This window comes from Lissotriton vulgaris, chromosome 1_1 (assembly GCF_964263255.1).
Source record: "Lissotriton vulgaris chromosome 1_1, aLisVul1.2, whole genome shotgun sequence".
NCBI lineage: Eukaryota > Metazoa > Chordata > Amphibia > Caudata > Salamandridae > Lissotriton > Lissotriton vulgaris.
Window position 1 is genome coordinate 1,056,500,292 of NC_141685.1, and position 20,408 is coordinate 1,056,520,699.

Genomic DNA, 20,408 nt, shown 5'->3' on the forward strand with positions numbered 1-20,408 from the left:
AGTCATGGCAGATGATTGTGCTCCTGTTCCAGGGGTATGAAATGTAATACAATATCTACTTGTCCATGGGGAAAGTTGCTTCATAAATCTACTTGCCCTGTAACAAAATCCACTTGTCCCTTTTGTTCCTTGTAGTGCAGTGACAGCTTATGGCAGCAATCTCATAATATATGAGCTCTGCTATAGCCTCTCTGATTATGCCAGGGCTCCTTCCATAGTAGGGTTTGAATATTAGTAATTCCCTTATTTTGCCACGGTTCCGCAGATCCTCATACTGAGACTGAAGGCAGTGGTAAGCAATAGTACCAGGATTGGACTGCCTTTTTAAGTATGTGCAACCATACTAACTTGGATGGTTTAAGGGTTTTCAACAGCTCTTCTCTAATCTTTTTTCATACTCAGAAAGATTAGAAATTCACTTTCACAATGGCTGACGTAAAACTTCTTCCAGGGTTGGGAAAAAGTGGTTGGAGGGAAAGTGAACTTGCAAACGCTCAACAGATTGTTCGTGTTAAAATGCTGTTCACAAATATTTTCTAGGACTATGATTTCTTGACCTACTTCTGCAAATTCTTGTGAATTCATGAAAGTCGTACATTTGCACTAATGCACGGACGTATACCATGGGTGCACTTTTGAGATGTATTGAATAATTATGCCCCTAATTAGATCTGGAATTAACCAAGACCGTTGGTGTTTATTAAATGTCTATCTCTGTCTCTCTCTGTCCATCAATCGACTAGCTTCACTATGAGTGACCGCTTTCTGCTCTTTCACAAGGAGAATATTGACACACAAAGTAGTTTTATTCAGTGCCAGGGGCTAATGTGACAATGTGTGCTTTTTGAGACCAACATTTTCTTTTCCTTTTTGCCAATGCTTGTTATAATAGTGAGGGCCTGGCAGCTCCCACACCAGTAAGGTTTTACAAAAACCATGCCAAAACAAGATACACATTGACAAAGCCAAAAGGTTGACCAATTGCAGATCTACTGACTTTGCCATTGCTTGTTTATTTTTTAGGTTCCCATAATCTTGTTGCAACCGGGTACACAGATTTTCCATTCGGAATATTTTTGTAAATACTAGCATGCAACAACACATTTTATAAATGATGCTGCAAATAAATGCTACCTAACTTTTACAGTAGTTTAGCCAAATGGTGTATTACCTAGTTGCATTTTTTGTGAACATTTTATTTTGAAAGCAAAGCATCATCCATCTTGCTTTCACGCTTCTGCAAATATTTGCATCTCATCAGAGAGCATTATACATAGTGTCATACTGCTAAACTTTGAAAACGTATACACATGTTTATACTGGAACCGCTGTAAGTAGTGCAAACAAGCTAACAAAATTTGCTTAGAGCGCTCACCCTAATAATAAAGGGTTTGTATTGGTGAACCATAAATACAAGTTTGAACAGCATTAACATATGAACACAAACATTACCTTAACTGCTGCCAATACCCTTTCCTGGTCCATATTGTGGTACTGTAAATTGTCAGCCAAAGTGTTTGTGCTGCAGGGTGTTGGGCATATTTGTCCCAAGGACAACATACACATGAAAATATGTTGTCCTAGTCCCCAAATAATGTGTCCTGGGCGTCGGTTTATAGGAAATTTCACACCCCTGCTGTTCTGACCTGAGCAATTTTGGTTGAGGGTTAAATTACAGCGTTGTATCACCAGACATTTTGTGTCACTAGTGTTGGTAGAGGATAGTCCTCCTGTGGTTTGATACCAGCAATGATAGATGGCTGTTCTACTGTGTTATGCCTGCTGGTGTGACAGAGGGTATGGTTCTACGGTGTATCACCAGCCCTAGTAGTGGGTAGTGCACCTGTGGTCCTCTCAAGTCTCTAGACGAAATGGCAAATTCAAGACAGGGAAGGTTTAGCCAAAGACTCGAGAAGAGCCATGTCTTCTTCGACTGTTTCCTAAACAAGGAACAGTGGAATATGTCTTTAGCAATCGGAAGCGAATGAAACGAGACAGTTATAAAAATCTTTAAAAAAAGAAATTTCATTGAGGTTTTGGGTTTGGGAATACCTAGGATCGCTGCATGCACTGCTGATCTTATTGTGCCAAGATAAGTGTGTTTAATTGTAGAAAGAATGCCCAGATTAATGTTTTGAGAGTCTTGTGGGAGGGGATTAGAGTTGAGGTCTAATGTACAGTGTTGTTGTGCAGGGCTTAATGGGAAAGTGTAAAAGTCTTGAATCTCACTAGAATCAACGGCGAGTCCTCAGGATGTGGCTGAAGTGCCTTGCCTTATGAATTATTCCGGCTGTTGAGCTGCAGTGCCTGGAGGTTTCTTGAAAGACTGTAGTTCACACTCTCTGATAGGAAGATATGTTAACCTAATTTTTCAGAAAGAGCCTTTTGGTTACAGCCCTGAGTGTTTCTGGTTGTAAAGGCATTTCAGCGTGAATCTTCTTTCCATTTAGTTGAGAGTCAAGAGTAATGAAGAAGTTGTTTGCTATCTTAGAGAAAACTATGATTCAAGATACTACAGTTAGTACATTAACAGCCAAAATTTAGATGGTCTCTAAGGGAGCTGAAAGCAACAGAGCTCTTAAGTTTCCCCGTTCCATATGTAAGTAGATCGTCAAGTCCGGGTTTCTCTTTTCAATCTGGTATTTGTAATCCTGTTCATTCCATTATAAATTCAGACTATAAGACCCAGAAAGCAAATAATAAACATGGGCTTGTTGAGCTGCTACTACTGCATAGACCTGGGAAACTTAAAAGATATTAAGTTAGGAAGTCTGGGCCTGAGTTAGAGTTTAGCAGAGAGGTACTCTATCACAAACGTGATGGATATCCAGTCCACCTTATTATAAGAGCATTATATCCAACTGCACCTGTTTTTAAGTCAGACAGAGGGCCTGATTTATAGTTTGGTGGACAGGTTTTCCATCTGATGGGATAAGATATAATGCACTAGCTATAAAACTGGTCACATTTGTGATGGATAAACCATCTGTCAAACTCTAAATCAGGCCTTCTGCTTAAGAAATAGTTGGGCATTGGTGGTATTTATCTTTACCCAGCGCTTAGCAGATGAGAGGGGACAAAAAAGGGTACAGTTTGGTGATTATCATTCCAGAAAAGTCTATATAAAGGTGTGCTTGTTTTTATAAAAACAAACACTAATACTGGTGATTCATAGGTCTCACAAAAAGTGCAAGTAGCTATTGAAAGGCGCTGGTAAGAGAGTTGAGCTTTGGGGTACACCCTGGATGATTTGTACTGGAGGATCTGAGAAGGCAGCGTGCCGACCTGCAAGCATTTGGTATATGGAGTGAATGTATGAGTTTGGATTTTGGATCCCAGGGGTTAGATGCTGTAGAAAAATCAAGAAGGGAAAGAGGAAAAGGAGGGCAAACTCGCTTAAAACCATAAGTCAAAGGAGGACCTCTACCACTCCTACCATAGAGATTTCCACAACACAGGAGGGTCGAAAGGAGTTGGTAATGGAATTGTTATCAAAGATGTTCTGAAGTAAAGAAGTTGAGAAAAGATAAAGGCTTCCATATGGTTAGCTAGCAACAAGATCAAGGGGCCCCCAGAAGGATAAATATATTTTCTCATACTTATTCTAAAATATTGGCAGCTCGGATTGTACTTAGCAATTCAAACAGCAGTTATGTTCAGTTATCCCTTTCCAAATGCAATAAAATGCATGATTGCGATCATGCTAGTGGTGGACTGAACTCTGTAAAAGGGTCAAAGTAGTCACACTGTGATTGTCTATCAGAAATGGTGATTTTGTAAGTTATTGAGAGCCCTCGCACCCACCTTCTCCCTAACTTTGGCTTTCAGGCAGGACTAGTGAAAAAAGGTATACAGAAGGTCATTATAGAGGCAAAACTAATTTAAGCATGATGTTTTCGTTCTTCTCTAGGGGAACAATACATGCTCCTCTTTACCAGGACATGCTGCCCTCTCTGTGATCAATTCATCTCCCCCTTCTCCCAGTTTGAAGAACTCTCCTATAAGGTGACCCATACACTTCTGGTGTCATGTTCTTTAGGATAGTCCCATCATGTTCATACCGATTACATACATTGTGTCCCATCCATACCACATAATGGTCCTAAATACAGGTGACCGTACACCTAGTAGCTTACTTCTTTCTCTTCGACAACCAGGCTCTTTGTATCCTATCTTAATCCATCTACCTGACGTACATAAACATGTCCACAGGTACTGTAGATTTATTCTGTATAAGGGTCACCACTTTTTTCATCCATAGCCAACAGCCAGCTGTGCCAAGTGTTTTTGTTTAGAAAAGGATTAGCAAACCATTAGTGAATGTTTAAAAAAATATTGATTCTATAAAAACCCTGGAGTGACAACTTTGGTATAAAAGACTCTCCCTTCCCCTTACAGACAGAGTGGGAAATTCCTTCCAGCCTGGACTGAGACTCTGCAGGCTGATCCTTCGATAAGCAGAGACCTGACATCCCGTGCGGGTGCCATCCTCGACGGAGAGACGGGGTACTTCAGTCAGAACCATCAGGTGAGGGGTTAGCACTTCCCCAGGGGATTCTTGGCTCCATTAGGATTTACCTACACATAATTCACCTACATATCTAGACTAGGTACATGTAGGTAGACTATGCATCGTAGGAGTAGGCCAGTGCTATTGTTTTATATAATTTGTTTTTATTCATCTTATAAGCACTATGGTAGAAATGTATCTACTTTTTACGATATTGTTACCAGCGATTACATTGCTCCTGTCTTTTAATTGTCACAGCTAACATGTTTCACACTAGATTGACGCTTGACCAATAAATAATTATTGAAACCGTTCCAATCGTCATTCTATGTGTATTCTGAGAAAAGCAAGCACGAGTGACCGAGCGAAAGATACCATATTGTTTCCACGATACCGGAGGAATCAGGGTTACCATGTTCAGTAGTTGCCAGAAACTACCGACACCGCTGTAGAATACAGAGGGGTGGTAGTGGCACCGTATAGCTAAACGGTCTAATGGCCGACTCATCCTGTGGGGGTGTCCAGAGTCTGTCTGCACACCAAGAGCTCAGTTTAGGTCATCCAAAACGTGCAGGTCCTGGAGGGTCCTAGGAACTACACAACACTGGGTGTTCAGAACCTTGACAGCAGAACACACTTATACACACACACGCACACACTCCTCAAAGCTACGACTCACCATCAGGGTTTTATATTGTTCCTCTTCCCTGCATTTAGACTCCAGAGCATATCCCATCTCTTTCTGCAGAGGACACACCCAGTCCTGGAGCTTTACCTGCAGACAACAAAGTGCATAAGAGATGAATACAGATCTGCTGGGTACTTTTTTTTTTTTTTTTTAATTCTTTATTGACAGGAAATTAGAAGAAATAGCAGTATGTCATTTGCAATTGTCGTAACTTAACTGTAATTAGCTCCCCAGGTGGGGACAGCATGCAACATAGAGTGCAGTAACAGTTACCGAGTTCATGCAGGGCTTGATGGACAAAAGTTCAACAAATAGATATATGCCGCATCATGCCCAGCGTCTTCCTGTCCTCTAAATTCCTTCCCACCCATACAGTTCCACGGCATAAGGTTGCTACTTCTCTTACAGTGCATGAGTGGGTACATACAAGAATAATGAACATTACTCCTAAAACCAAAACAGTCGTCATCACTATATCAGAGTCTGCATACGTTCTGCTTTACCATCTCACAGGTTAACAATCAGCAATTCGTGTATAGTGTCAGTGCGTGCAACATTCCCCCTGGTCCCTCCCTTGTTCACAGTATTCCTCAACCGCCACTAGTCTTCTTCCTCCTCTGAGTCTGAGTCCTCACCCTCTGGCAAAGCCTCACATGGGTCACCTCTATAAGCGTTCCACTTCAGCCATACCCGGTTCCACTTACGAGGGCAGGCTCTCATCACATACACTGCCCTTTCCTTGATCATGAGAAGGTCCATATTTCTTACCCACCCCGTCACCGTAGGTAACTCCGGAGCACCCCACTTCTGTGCAATGTCTCGTTTGGCCACTGTCATTGCAAGGGTGACCCACACTTGTTCGTACCTGTTCAGGTCCGTAGGTTCCCAAATGTTCAGCAGGCACCTGCGAGGTTCCGGAAGGACAGACACTTTCATGGCTTGAGAGACGGTGCGCATAATTTGGCGCCATAGTTCCCTTATGCGTGGACATTCCCATAGCGTGTGAAGGAGAGTTCCCTCCTCCCCGCATCCCCGCAGGCAGTATGGGTGCTGCGCCCTTTGTATCCTGTGCAGCAGTGTGCGAGTGTAGTAGGTGCGGTGGAGCACCTTGAGCTGTATCAGGCGGAACCTAGCTGATATACCCACCTCCCTCGGGGAGGCCAATGCCTCATTCCACTCCGTTTCATCCATATCATCTAGCTCAGCTACCCATTTCTCCCTAAGCTTGAGTGTGGGATCAGGCGTGTTATTAATTAATTTCTTATACGTGAGTGAGGTCGCTTTTTGTTCCATGTATTCGGTGAGCAGTCTATCCTCAAGGGGTGAGGACTCTGGGAGTGTCGTGTCTGGTGGGATAGCGCGCAATAGTGCATGTCGAATCTGTACATAGCGAAATGTTTCAGTGGGCCCTAGGCCGTATTGCTGCTGGAGGTGCTGGAAGGGAACAACCGTGCCCTTGTCCCAGAGGTCTCCGACCACTGAGATACCTATGTCATCCCATCTCTCAAAGCCTTTACAGGCCCTAAGTGTGCCCAGTGCCTTGGTGTCCCAAAGGGGTGTCATCTTAGTGATTTTCCCTGTCCACCCCAGGCGTGACTGCGCCATGTGCCAGAGTGTCGCTGTGTGGAGTGTTGGGCCCAGCAGGGTCTTCACCCTCTGGCGGTCGTACAGTACAGACAACATGCCGGCTGTCCCCAGTTGCAACCAGTCTGCTTTGTATGCGGGATCGTTTCTGGAAGCATGAATCCATTGATTAATTATTTTGAGCTGCGCTGCCCAGTAATATAGTTGGAGATCAGGTAGCGCAATACCTCCCTCGTACCAACTCTTCACTAGTTTCGCCTGCGCTATACGTGCCGGCCTGTTATCCCACAGCAGGCTGGAGACCAGCGCTGCCACTCGCCAGAAATATTGCGGGTTAACCACATATGGAGAGTTCTCTAGTACATACAGAAACCTCGGGAGAGCCATCATTTTGTAGAGAGCTGCGCGCCCCAAGAGGGTCAGTGGCAGCGTAGCCCAATACTGGACATCTGTACGCAGCCTCTGCAGAGGCGGTTGCAAATTTTCGACATAAAACTGTTTAGCCTCTCTCGTCACATAAATACCTAGATACTTGAAAGAAGAGGTGGTCACTGTAAGAGGGCAGGTCGCCGGCAATACCGGGGCCTGTCCGGTTAGCACATAGAGCACCGTCTTGTTCCAGTTCAGGGTGTATCCGGATGCTTTACCATGTTCGTCGCAGATCTCCAGCAGGGCGGGTACCCCTGTATCCGGGTCTGTCATGTATACCAACATGTCGTCAGCGTAGAGGGAGACCCTGTCCTCCCATCCATCGCCCCACTCGATCCCTCTAAACAACGGCGTCGCTCGTAGCAGGATTGCCAGTGGTTCTAGCACTATCGCAAACAACAGGGGTGATAGTGGGCATCCCTGCCTCGTTCCCCTTCCTAGTGGAAAGGTGGAGGATAGATGCCCGTTCGCTACTACCTGCGCCATCGGTCGGGTGTATAGTAATCGCACCCATGCCATATACAGGGGCCCGAAGCCCATGCGGGTTAGCACAGCAAAAAGGTATTCCCACTCAACCAAATCAAACGCCATTTTAGCATCTAATGAAAGTATCGCTGTCTGTTCCTGAAGGAGATGCGCCCTTGCCAACACCCCGTGCACCCTGCGCAGATTAAGTGCCGTGCTCCTATGTGGCATAAAGCCCGATTGGTCCGGGTGTATCAGTGTAGTGAGATGTTTGGTGAGGCGGCTGGCTAGAAGTTTCGCCAGGACCTTCGCTTCTGTATTGAGCAGTGAGATGGGTCGGTATGAGGCGCAATCGGTTGGTGGTTTGGATGGTTTCGGGACGGCCACAATGGTGGCCGTGCGCTGATCTAGTGGGAGTAGCGATTTCTGTAGGCTGTCATTAAACATGTCAAGGAGGGGCTTGGCCAGGACCGAGTCCATCGCCTTGTACCACTCCACAGGGATCCCATTTGGGCCTAGGGCCTTGCCGGATTGTAGCGCCTGTATTGCCAATTGGACCTCCCCAACAGTCAGGTCTGCGTCTAGTTCCTGCTGTGCCTCTGGTGAGAGCACCGGGACATGGATGGTGCGGAGTGTGTCCAGAGCCTCCCGTTCAGTGACTTGCCGCGTCGGTGTGTAAATGTTCCGGAAGTGACAGGCTAGAGTCTGGACTATGTGCTCTGGGTGAGTTCGCAGCGTGCCGCTCGAATCATAGAGTCCGTGAATCCCTTTATTGCTGCCACCCCGCTTATCCAGCCACGCTAGCATCTTTCCTGCCTTGTCGCCCACGTCATAGATCCTGTGCGCTGTATTCGCGAGGTGTCCCTTTGTGATCACTGTAAGATGTGCCTGATGTTGCTGCTGGCGAAGCTGTAGTGCATGTAGTGTCTCCGGAGTGGGGTCTATCATATGCGCAGTGTTTGCCGTGTGTAAGGCCGCTTCTAATGTGGCCAGTGTAGCCCTGGATTCCCTCTTATGCCCAGTAATGGCAGATATGGATGCCCCTCTGAGGACCGTCTTATATGCCTCCCACAGAATCGAGGGCGAGGCGACCGACCCAGTATTCTCTTCGAAGTAGTGTGTGGTTGTCGACTTAAGCTTCTTTTTGATGCCAGGAACTTGCAGATAAGTGGGATAGATCGGGTATATCCTACCCCGCCTACTCTCCTTAGTGGAAATGTGAAGGGTGACCGGGGAGTGATCAGAAATGCCCCGTGGCATAATGTCAACACTGTCCACCGAGCTCATTCCAACCCCCAGAGTGAAAAAGTAGTCGATTCGGGAGAGGGTGTTGTGTGGTGCGGAGAAATGTGTGTAACGCTGCTCTGTTGGGTTCAGGCGACGCCAGACATCCATGAGGCCCATAGCAGATAGGAAGCCCTTGAGCGTGGCGGCTCCTCTCTGGCGGGCTCGCTGGGGAGAGGTGTCCAGTAGAGGGTCCGCTATGGCATTGAAATCCCCCCCCATGATCACATCTCCCTCTGGAAGATCAATAAGGAATCGGCTAAGTGCCGGGAGGGCCGTAGCGTGTAGCGCGGGGGGGATATAGACTGATACCACATTCAGGGCCCTTCCCTCCCACTGGCCTGAGAGTGCTGCAAACCTGCCCTGGTCATCCGTCTTGTGGCTAGTGACCAGGAAGGGGGAGCTGTTTTTGAGGAGAATCCCCGTGCCCCTGGAGCCCGAGGTGAACTCGGAATGTACCGCCATGGTGTATCCACGCCTATTCAGGGCCTTACAGGTGGTTCCCGCTAAATGTGATTCCTGTAGCAGCACCAGGTCGGACTTAGCACGCTTAACTGTTTGCAGCACCAAACCCCTTTTTATTTTGTCTCCCAACCCTCTGACATTCCAAGTAAGGAGCTTCAGTGGGGGCGTTACAGTCGTCGCCTGGGTACCCATCGCTGGCGTAGCCTGATTATGTTGTGCCATGTGTATGAATTAACCAAGGTCTCTATTGTCAGGAGGAGAAGGATGCCAGAGTGCGGAGGAGGTGCACGCCCCCCATAGTGTGTGGGGTCTTCATGCCCCGTGAGATCGCAATAGTGATGACCGTGACCGTGTAACTTAACTTTAACTCGAACTTCAAAACTCCCAACCCATCCCCCCCTCCCTGCTCCCCTGCACCACGGACGAATTCCCGCCCGCATCCCCAACTTGGCAGAGTGCTTGATTCCCCCCCCTATCTAGTCTTACTTGCTTGTGGGGTTGGTGAGTCCCCTACAGGCACCGGCCTGAACCCGCCCTACTCGGTTCCATCGGCCCAAGGTCCCAAGTGTAGTGATCAGTGCTTGATGCTTCCAGCGTAGTCTTTCATCCCCTGTTAGGCTGTCCCGAGTCAAAGGGATCTCTTTCAAGATCGGAGTCCAGTCCCCCGGCGGCTCCCTGTTCAGTGGTCGGGCTGGGCATGCGATGCTCCGGTGTTTTCTCCTTACGGTGATCTTGGCGGTCTTTGCGTGGGCGTTGAGGTTTGCCCGCCGGTCTCCAGCCGTCCAGCCATTCTCGCGCTACTTCCGGATTGTCGAAGAACCACGTCCTCCCCTCGGCCACAATCCGCAGTTTAGCGGGGAACAGCATCGAGTAGGGTAATTCCCTGTCTCTCAGAGTCTTTTTTACTGCATTGAAGGATTTTCGACGCCTGGCCACCTCGGCCGTGTAGTCCGGGAAGAACGCCAGCGTGGAGTTTTGTATCTTCACCGGCGGCGCCACCCTGGCCGCTTGCAAAATGGCGTCCCTATCTCGATAGTTGAAGAGTCTGGCCAGCACTGGTCGCGGTGTGGCTCCTGGCTGGGGTGTACCTCCGGGGACTCGATGCGCCCTTTCAACGGAGAAGAAGGCTGATAGCCCTTTAGGCTGCAGTTTTGTCTTGATAAGGTCCTCTATATACAGGTCCATGGCCCCCTTCCCCTCCGACTCCGGAAGGCCTAGAATACGGACGTTGTTCCTTCTGGAGCGTCCTTCCTGGTCGTCCAGCTTTTCTTGAAGTTGTTTGGTGGTCTTTTCTAGTCGTTCCATTGCCACCTGCAGGTCCGAGGTGTCCTCAATAAGTGATTTCGTGACCACCTCTACTTGTGCCACCCTCTCCGATATTTTCTTGAAATCTGCACGAAGCAGGGTCACCTCCGTGGAGATTGTACCGACCGTCGCCTGTACGTCTGTGAGGGTTCTCATGATGGCCTCCAGGGTGACTTTCTCAGTCCCATTGGCGTCAGATGAGGCTCCGGCTGAGTGCCGACCAGGCCCCTGCGAATGACCGGTGTGGGTGTAGGCAAATTTGTCCAGCTTCGATTGCGTTGCCGACATGCTCCTCGTGTTCTTGCCCGCCATGATGTCCTGCTAGCGCTGCCCGTGTCTATGCAGACCTTCCCCCGCTGTGTATCGTTGATGCAGCCGGTTGGTAGAGCAGGATTCAGGCTCGTTTCAGCCCGTGGTGCGGCCGGTCTGTGGCTGCCTTTAAAAGCAGTAGAGAGATTGTCCCTGCGTTGCTTGGAGGTCCTTGACTCCGTATTCTGTCACTCCTGCATGTGGAGCGCGCCGATGCGTGTGGCGGTCGCAATGTGCCTCCGGGGGCTGGTGCCTCGATAGTGTGGGCAGCCCCTTTGTTTAATGGCAGTCCGGGGTGATTTTTAGTGATGTGGGGGGGGGCCCGCGCCGATGTAGGCGCCGTATACCTACTTGCGCCGCTGTCGTTGGGGTGCTTCCCCGATGATGTGCGGGTCCCCCACTGACCTTGCTTCAATTGGAGTCTTGGGCGAAGTGCGCTCTCAGGTGTAGCGCTGTACGAGCGCCGAGGCGGAGCTCACTGTCATTCAAGGAGGACCGGTCGCCGGCTAGTTCCGTTCTTTCCCGGCCGGGTGAGGTGCACTTCCGGTCGGCTCGCCTCCGCACCCAGGGCCGGTGCTGCTGAGTCGCTACAGGCCGCGCCTCCCCATCGACGGACGGGGCACTTCCCGGCGTCGGATTGTCGCTGGAAGCGAATCGTTCTGTGTCGCTCGGGTCCCTGGGGCCGATTTCACCCCTTCAGGCAGGTTGATGCTCGGATGGGCATTCGGATTTATGTGCGGGCCGGAATGCCTCGCGGAGCTCCCGGGTTAAGCTGCCGCCATGCTCGGCAGTTGGCCACGCCCCCTGCTGGGTACTTTTTTACAAGAAAATATATTCACTACAAACCCAGACCCTCATGTTTCTTCCAGTAATACACTTCACATTTTATCACTTATTCCACCATATTCAGATGGTAAGTACACACCTCCAATATGTCACACACATTCATATTTTAAGAACCAGCCGCACATTGGAAGTAGCAGTCATACACATCCAGACATTAAGTGGCATGCAAAACAACCCCTTATTGGAATGACCAACAACACATATGCAGAGTGTTAAGTACCAGCAACACTTACCCAAATTGTCTCTACCAACCGCAAATACCCAGTCTGGTCAATGCTCATTCAGTATTGTGTGAACCAATCTACTAGTAAATAGTTCGGTTCCCAAAATATCACTGGATATGCAAAAAGTCGACGCAGTATTGGGACTTTTTGAAAATCTAAACGCATATCCATAGTAATACTTTAGCAGTTAGAGATGGACATTACAAACCACACAAACTTTTTTTTAATGTTTTAACCTACAGCGATGGTTCTTACAAAAACGTTTTTTAAACAGTTAGTAACTTTGTTTCTGGAATGTTACTATTTCGTGGGGGGGATGGGGATTAACTGAAAATAACTAGACACGGCATTGAAACCATTTTCGATGCTCGATGGGCAGCCATATGGTTGCGATGAGCTATGGCATTCCGCTCACCCACAGATATTATTTTTTGAATACCGAATACAATAGAACCCTATAATTGAATTTAAAGGGTTGAAGTCACATTGTGAGCCGACAAGGATAGTGCGGCTACAGAATCACCATGTTGCAGACTCTGCACTACACTAGATGTAGACATCCACTTGTCTTCTTATAGTCTCAGCTTTGCAGCATTCAGCTGCTGCTTATGACATGCATTTAAATGCTTTAGCATTCCAGAAGTACCTAATGGGTATTTCTTTCCAGTACCTCTTCTGAATTCATTGAGGCACAATTTGAACGTGACCACTTTTGCAGACATCTTATTTACTCTGTGTGAAATGGAGAAGAACTTCCATACAACTGATTCGGGAAAGCTCTTTGGCTGCTTTTCCTTTACCTGAGGGTCATCAGGGTACTCTCTAGTCTCTTCCTAATGCCATTCTGGAAGTTATTTTTGTTCTAATCCCCAAAAAAGAGATAAATATCCTAAAAATTATTAAGTGTACAATATGTGAGCCAAATCCCTAATGCTGGAAATAGTTCTGGAACTATTTCAAATTGCAAGAACAGTCACACAAACCAATCAAAAATGTTTGTACTGAGAGTCAAGGGTACCACTGTACCATTTTTAGGTGCTGAGGCAGATATTTTAATAAAAAACTACAAGATTTCTTAGTTATTTATACCTGTCAGCGAACCCCTAGCTTCAAACTTGAAAAGATGACCCATTCATAGTAAACTAAACTTTTTTTTACTTCTGGGTCTCACAGAACCACTGTGGAACCCGGAAAAGAAAGTAAAGGCCTTGCGCAGTGAGACAGCACTCTATAGGTCCACAAAAAAATTAAAATGAAAGCAGTCATCTGATTTGCCACTAAAGGTAACCTGCTCACAAAATAAGCTAATAAGCTGCGCAAAAAAAGCCCAAAGCAATTTTCTGAATACTATTAGCAGATTTGTGTTATGCAGAGGAATACTGTTGTGAAAACTATCCACGTCCATCATGGCCTCAAGAAAAGCTTCACACCAGCAGTCACCAACCACATCATCTGCTGACCCTTCCACACCTGGGACATCACAGGATGACAAACATCATTGTGCTGCCATCTACATCTGTAACACCACACCAACTAGGCCCGAATCAGGGGTGTGGCAGTTCTTTTTTGTAAAAAACCCTTTTAAATTTTTGTGTAAATCTTAATTCTATTTTTATATATACAATACATTTTTATCTGTAATGCTTTTATGGCTATGTCGAATAAAGCAGTTCTTTTCATATTCACCTGGGCATCAAATGGATTTCCAAGAGGTTTCATACACCTTGTGCTCCACAGGGGCAAACCTGGCCAGTACTCCATTGGTACAGGTGGAATATGGAAGCACCGGCAGGCTACGCATCCCAACCACATAGCTCATATGGAACTGTGAAGAACACAGTAGGAAGCAGAAGGAGATGAAACTGCACCAGGAAAACAGTGTTAGCAGGAAGAACAACAATATACAGTATTTTGCCATGTACTGAATACGCTGTCTCAAGGTTGTAGTTTTTGGTGAAACGAATATAATAATTTTTGTGCCAGCCATGCACGACAATCTTGATAAAAAACAAAACGACATGTAAAAAGAATCATAAGAAATATATATATTTAAAAATAATTTAACATTTTAAAAAATTCAGTTACCCACCTGAAGATGGGGTTGCGCATGCTGTATTTAAACTATGATAAAAAAGCAGAAATTCACACAAAAAACAAAGATTCAAATGATGTTACAGTTAAGTATGGTAATATGATCTTAATCTACTTAAAAAAAGAAATTCACTGAGCAAAACAAAATGTTATAGTTCTCTGACGGAAAAAAACACTGAAATGTGTCAGTTATAGCGTGGTCAACTAACTATAACCTGGACCCCCACATGGCTTAGGACCTCACATATTACATCATTCATGACATGGTAAATGACATGATTGATGACAGTACTGACATTGTTGGTGACACCACTGGCGAAATCACGCAATTATTGTGAGAGTATGCTATAGGTGTTGTGGGCTGAAGGTAATTCAACAAGCTACACCTGTACCGAATATTCTATCACCAATCAAGTGATAATGGGCATAACCTTTTGCAGTATGCAAGACACATAGCATATCTCTGAACTCACCCACAATTGGTGGATGTGATCCTGTTTTCACTGGTATTTACCGACCTAACCAACAAAACACCTTTATACGCTTAATTGGGGTCACCCTCTATATTAAACTTGAATACCCTATAATACAGTGTTTGCTCTCTATTCACCTTGAAAGGATCACATGCTGAAAAATTGCACATGACCCGCAATTTGGAGTCAAGCGTTGTTGGGGCCTAAGGACAACCTTCCATAGTTTGGCAAAATACACTACACACATACCTGAGATGACCAATACGGCACACAGCCACACTGTGAGTTAACCTTTATCTAGGTGGGTCATCATTATATTCTATACAAGTGTTTCCCAAACAGTGGGTCGGTTTGCAAGCTAATTTTTGTGGGTGTGAAAGGCAGTGCAATAAGCAAAGATCCCTTTTAACTCTGTGTTTAACTTGTCACATTTGCCGTTCAAAGACAGTGGTCAAATGTCAGGCTGCTTTATTCTTTTACCATGGGACTGGTGTTTACTTTTCCTTCTCGGACTGCAAAGTGAGGGGCATTTTAAAGTGAATTATGTGACAATGTAGGATGTTGGTTTTTGCAATACACAAAATAATGTAAATACCTGTAAATAAACTGGATACATCCAGTAGTTAGGAAAGCAAAAACAAGGCGCTTTCTAGGTCTCGACCTCTGCCAATGCGCTTGCGCATTGCAGATGTCGAGATCTATAGTAGGCGAAACAAACTCTTGAACCAGCGAGGATTGTCCCCAATGCATGTGAGGTACTCAAGCGCGACGCTTCCCCAGCGCACGCTTGGACTCACTTCTCAATCACACCCCATATGGTCGTTCCCTCCCACATCAAAGGCTGCTGCTCCCCCGCCAATGCGCTCCTGCTCTGCCCCACACAGCAATGCCAAGAGCTTGTTCTAATAAGCTTTCATGCGCGTGCTTGTTTTCCCTTCCCTCTCTCTCCCCGAGCAGACCCTTCCCTCTGTCTCTCTTAGAGACACAGCTGCTTGCTCGTTTCAGTTTCGATTTTTGAGCAAGGCAATTTCTTCCCGTTCCTCTAAACTCCCCCCTCAGTCCAATGCCTTCTCGCTCGCCCGCCGTCCCCCTTCCTGTTTGTGCATTCAAATGCTTGTTTTATAGGGTGAACCAGACTCAAAGCTCACCAGATACATTATTTATTTCGAGGCAGCCCTCTGTTAATCTGTCCCCCGCCTCTGCATCACACACGGGGCAGCCTCTTCTCTGGTTGCAGTCATGCTCCTTCCTCTACACAAGACCCGCCTTCACTACTTTCATCCAAGTGACCCAGCCATTGCTTGCTCGTTTCAGTTTCGCGTTTTGCGCAAGGCAATTTCTTCCTGTTGGAGCTTGTTTTTCTTCTTCTGTGTGTTATTTTTGTTATCAGATTGGCGTCCGTGCCTTCTTTAGGGAGTGCGCAGTCTGTGTGCTAACCATCACTGCGACTTGCCTTGTTGTACTCTGATTAATCATTTATATGACGTCTAGTTCCCAACAGTCGGCAATGTCTTTGCGTGTTTAGTCACAGCAAGTGCATTTGTGCCAATAACATAACAAACCTTCAACCTTGAATGGACCCTTGTCCCTGGAGCGTTTAGTCTTCAAAGGGCCCATCCCTGAAAAAGAAAACACATTGTGTCAGCACGGAAACACAATAGCCGAGCGGGGTAGACAAGCATTCCTGATGAGTGCTGGCTAGAGAGCACAGCGGGTTACGTTTTTGCTGCAGAAACAGGCATGTAACAAGCTGCTCACGGCTGGAATCCCACCGTGCCCAATTATACTTTTCATACGAAGGAGTGCTATGATATTGATTCTGAGTTAGAAAATAGTAACAAAAGTTTATTAAAGCGCTATGAAACTAATCAACTGCTTTATCAAGCGCTCTACAAAGCCCAGGACAGTATTTTAAACATGGAGATGTCGAGTTCTCATTTTCAACCAGCAGACAATTATACCTAATCTGGAATCTCTGAAAATGACTATAAAGAAAGCAAGTTCTAGTTTCCCTACTTGGCAACGGGTGACCATGGTTGGGGGGTCTCATTACTCGGTGCTCTTGTAATTTCAGCGCTAATACAAATTATTTCTAAATAGCGTTTCCACTCGCTGCCTCAGCAAAGAGGCCACCAATTGAATGAGCACTATGTGAACTTGCAGTGAGCAGGACCAGTGTGCATTTTGTTCTGCTTGGAGGCGGAAGCTCTGATTTCAACAGATTCTAAACTATTTCACAAACACTTAAAGGGACAGACAGATACAGATTAAAAACGCAAGCAGTACACCTAAACAATGTATAGCTTGATGCATAGACCCTCAAGCAATAAGGTCAATGGCAAATCCCGAGCAGTGTTCTCTGCCTACACCTGAAAGGCCATTACCGGTTACGGTAACACAATTCCGAGGGCCTTGCACAGATGTCCGTATACCACGAGTGACACTTGGGAGCCACTGTCATTTTTTTTTTTTTTTTAAGTCTAAAGTAGTTTGCATTCTGGAATTCGTAGTTCCAATTTTTACACTGCACAGCGTGGGCAAGACATGCAATGTCGCCCTTCCCTCCTGTTGTTTTGTATCCACAAGCGCTATGGGAGTCTGTGTGCAGCAGTTTGCACTGTGTTGATGCATATTTAGAAAGCCTGTTGCTCCCTGACTTTGCTGCTGTAGGTGAGCAGTCCAAGTCCATTTAAACCACTATCTGCTGTATTCCAGCAACTAAAAGCTACACATTATCTGTGAGGAACAGAGACCACAGAGCGGAAACCGATTATACTGATGAATGCACCTCACTTTTATTTGAAGAATCGTTTTTTCCTGCCCTTGTTATATTTGAGAGGTTAGTGCCTGGATCCCCCATCCACCACCCCCCCCACATTACCTTGAATGCGGACCGTTTACACCATGTTAATTATGCGCTGGTGTGTATTGATAGGGTGACAGAGGCAGGCAGGCCTATTACGTGTACTCCTGTGACAGCTTTTCAGTCCTGCTGCGCTGCACTCCGCCCCCTTCATGTCTCTTCTTGACTCAGCACTGCTTGATTCTGGGCTAGTCACTTTATGCGCCAAGCTGGGGTTGTTATAGCTCGTCCCCACTCACACGTTATGTGCAAATCTGCTCTACTTCATGCTCATGCAGACAGCTCCCCCAGAAAGTAATCCCCTGAAGGGATCTTTTTTAAAGCTGCAGGTTTCAAAATCATTCCCAGGAATTACGTGAAATGATATTGTTTTAAAAAGCACACTAAAACCCAAGGTACCAAAGCGCTATTGCGAGACAGACTAATCTACAGAGTCAAACCAACCAAGAAGTGAGGGAACTGTAGTGAGAAAACCAAGTTTCCAAATGCGTTTTAAGGGAGTCCTGCTTCAGAATTGTGAGTGGGCTCTGCCTTTCATCCTTCTGAAGTAGATAAAGCAAGCAGCATGCATTAGAGCCACACCTCCCTCATTTACTGATCTGATTGTTCCCAAACCAGGTTTCTTTCGCTTTGCCAACACCTGCCACAATGTTTGGAGCAGGTCTTCGAACCGCATGCACAGAAGACCTCTCTCCAATCCGTCCAGTACATTACAGATGGGACACAATATTTCACGTTCCTTCAGCACCCTCATACACCCTCTCATACCCTCACACACCCTCACACCTCCCCACCCTCATACCCCCTACCCCTCACTCCCCCGTCACCCTCGCCCCAGTCACCCTCCAATCAACCAATCAATCAAGAAATTTGTATAGCGCACTACTCACCCGGAGGGTCTCAAGGCGCTTGGGGGAGAGGGGTCCGCTACTGCTCGAACAGCCAGGTCTTGAGTTGCTTCCTGAAGGAGAGGTGGTCTTGGGTAAGACGGAGGTGGATGGGGAGGGAGTTCCAAGTCTTGGCTGCCAGGTAGGAGAAGGATCTTCCTCCCATGGTGGCTCTTCGAATGCGTGGAACGGCGGTGAGGGCGTGGCTGGTCGATCGTAGCTGGGGGGTGGGAGTGTAGAAGGTCTGGCGGTTGTTGAGGTACCTGGGGCCCAGGTCGTGGAGGGCCTTGTGTGCGTGGGTGAGGAGTCGGAACGTGATTCCTTTGCTGATGGGGAGCCAGTGCAAGTCTCTCAGGTGTCCGGAGATGTGGCTGTGTCGGGGGATGTCCAGGATGAGTCGTGCGGAGGCGTTCTGGATGTGTTGGAGTCTTTTCTGCAGTTTGGCTGTGGTTCCGGTGTAGAGGGTGTTTCCGTAGTCCAGTCGGCTGGTGACGAGTGCCTGGGTGACTGTCTTCCTGGTTTCTGTGGGGATCCATCGGAAGATCTTTCGGAGCATGCGTAGGATGTTGAAACATGATGATGAGATGGCGTTGACTTGTCTGGTCATCGAGAGGGAGGAGTCCAGGATGAAGCCCAGGTTGCGTGCGTGGTCCGTTGAAGAGGGTGGGGCTGAGTGATGATCCTTGTGGTACGCCACAGATGACTTTGGTGGCCTCGGATCTGAACGGGGGGAGGCAGACTCTTTGTGTTCTTCTAGCGAGGAACGAGATGATCCACTCCAGTGCCTTCTCTTGGATTACGATGTTGCTGAGGCGGTGCACTAGGGTGCGGTGGCAGACAGTGTCGAACGCTGCAGAGAGGTCCAGGAGGATGAGGGCCGCTGTTTCCCCATTGTCGAGCAGGGCTCGGATGTCGTCAGTGGCTGCGATGAGGGCGGTCTCGGTGCTGTGGTTGGCTCGGAAGCCGGACTGCGAGTGGTCGAGGGATTCGTTCGTCTCGAGGAAGGCGGCAAGCTGTCTGTTGACGGTCTTCTCGATGACTTTGGCAGGAAACGGGAGGAGCGAGTTGGGGCGGTAATTCTTGAGGTCGGTGGGGTCTGCTGATGGTTTCTTCAGGAGGGCGCTGAGTTCGGCATGCTTCCAGCTCTCCGGGAAGGTGGCGGTGTTGAAGGAGCAGTTGATGATGTCCCGGAGTTGGGGTGCGATGACGGAGTCGGCCTTGTTGAAGACGTGGTGTGGGCATGGGTCGGTTGGCGATCCGGAGTGGATGGTGTTCATCGTGTGGATGGTGTCTTCGGTGCTGACGGGGGTCCAGGCGCGGAGGGTGGTGGTGGGGGGCGTTGGTTCTGTGGTTGGGTGCGTGGTCTGTGCGCCGAAGCTGTTGTGTATGTCTGCGATCTTGCTGTGGAAGAACGAGGCGAGTGAGTCACAGAGGTCTTGTGAGGGAGTGATGTTGTTGTTTCCGGCGATGGGGTTGGAGTGCTCTTTGACGATGCTGAAGAGTTCCTTGCTGTTTTGTGCGTTATTGTCTAGTCGATCCTTGAATGCTGTCTTCTTGGTGGTGTGGATCAGCTAGTGGTGTTTGCGGGTGGCATGCTTGAGGGCGGTTAGGTTGTCTGTAGTCAGGTTTTTTCGCCAGGCTTTCTCGAGGGTACGGCAGTTCATCTTGGATTTCTCGAGGTAGTCGTTGAACCAGGAGGCTCTCTTGCTGCCGGGTCTGCTTGGATGGTTTTTCAGGGGTGCAAGGTCGTCGGCGCAGTTGGTGATCCTTTGTGTGAGGTTGTTGGCTGCTTGGCTGGGGTCCGTTGATCTGGCGGGAGGGTTCTGGTTCAGTGATGCGGTGAGCTGGTCGGTGGTGATCTTGTTCCAGCTCCTGTGGGGAACCTGTTGCGGGTGGTGGTGGGTCGTGGTCCTTCTGAAGCTGAAGTGGACGCAGCTGTGGTCTGCTCAGTGGAGACCTGGAGTGACTGAAGGAGATGTACTTGC

At 47.5% G+C, this 20,408-nt stretch overlaps 1 protein-coding gene across 1 annotated transcript in view; it reads right to left on the minus strand.

Annotated features, from left to right (window-relative positions):
- The window catches only part of LOC147748533 (E3 ubiquitin-protein ligase TRIM39-like), a 160,803-nt gene that overhangs the window by 111,117 nt on the left and 29,278 nt on the right, over window positions 1-20,408 (minus strand). Inside the window, exon 2 of the mRNA XM_086962915.1 lies at window positions 5,190-5,285. Within this exon, the coding sequence (XP_086819041.1) occupies window positions 5,190-5,285 (96 nt within the window). The remainder of the gene's footprint in view (window positions 1-5,189; window positions 5,286-20,408) is intronic.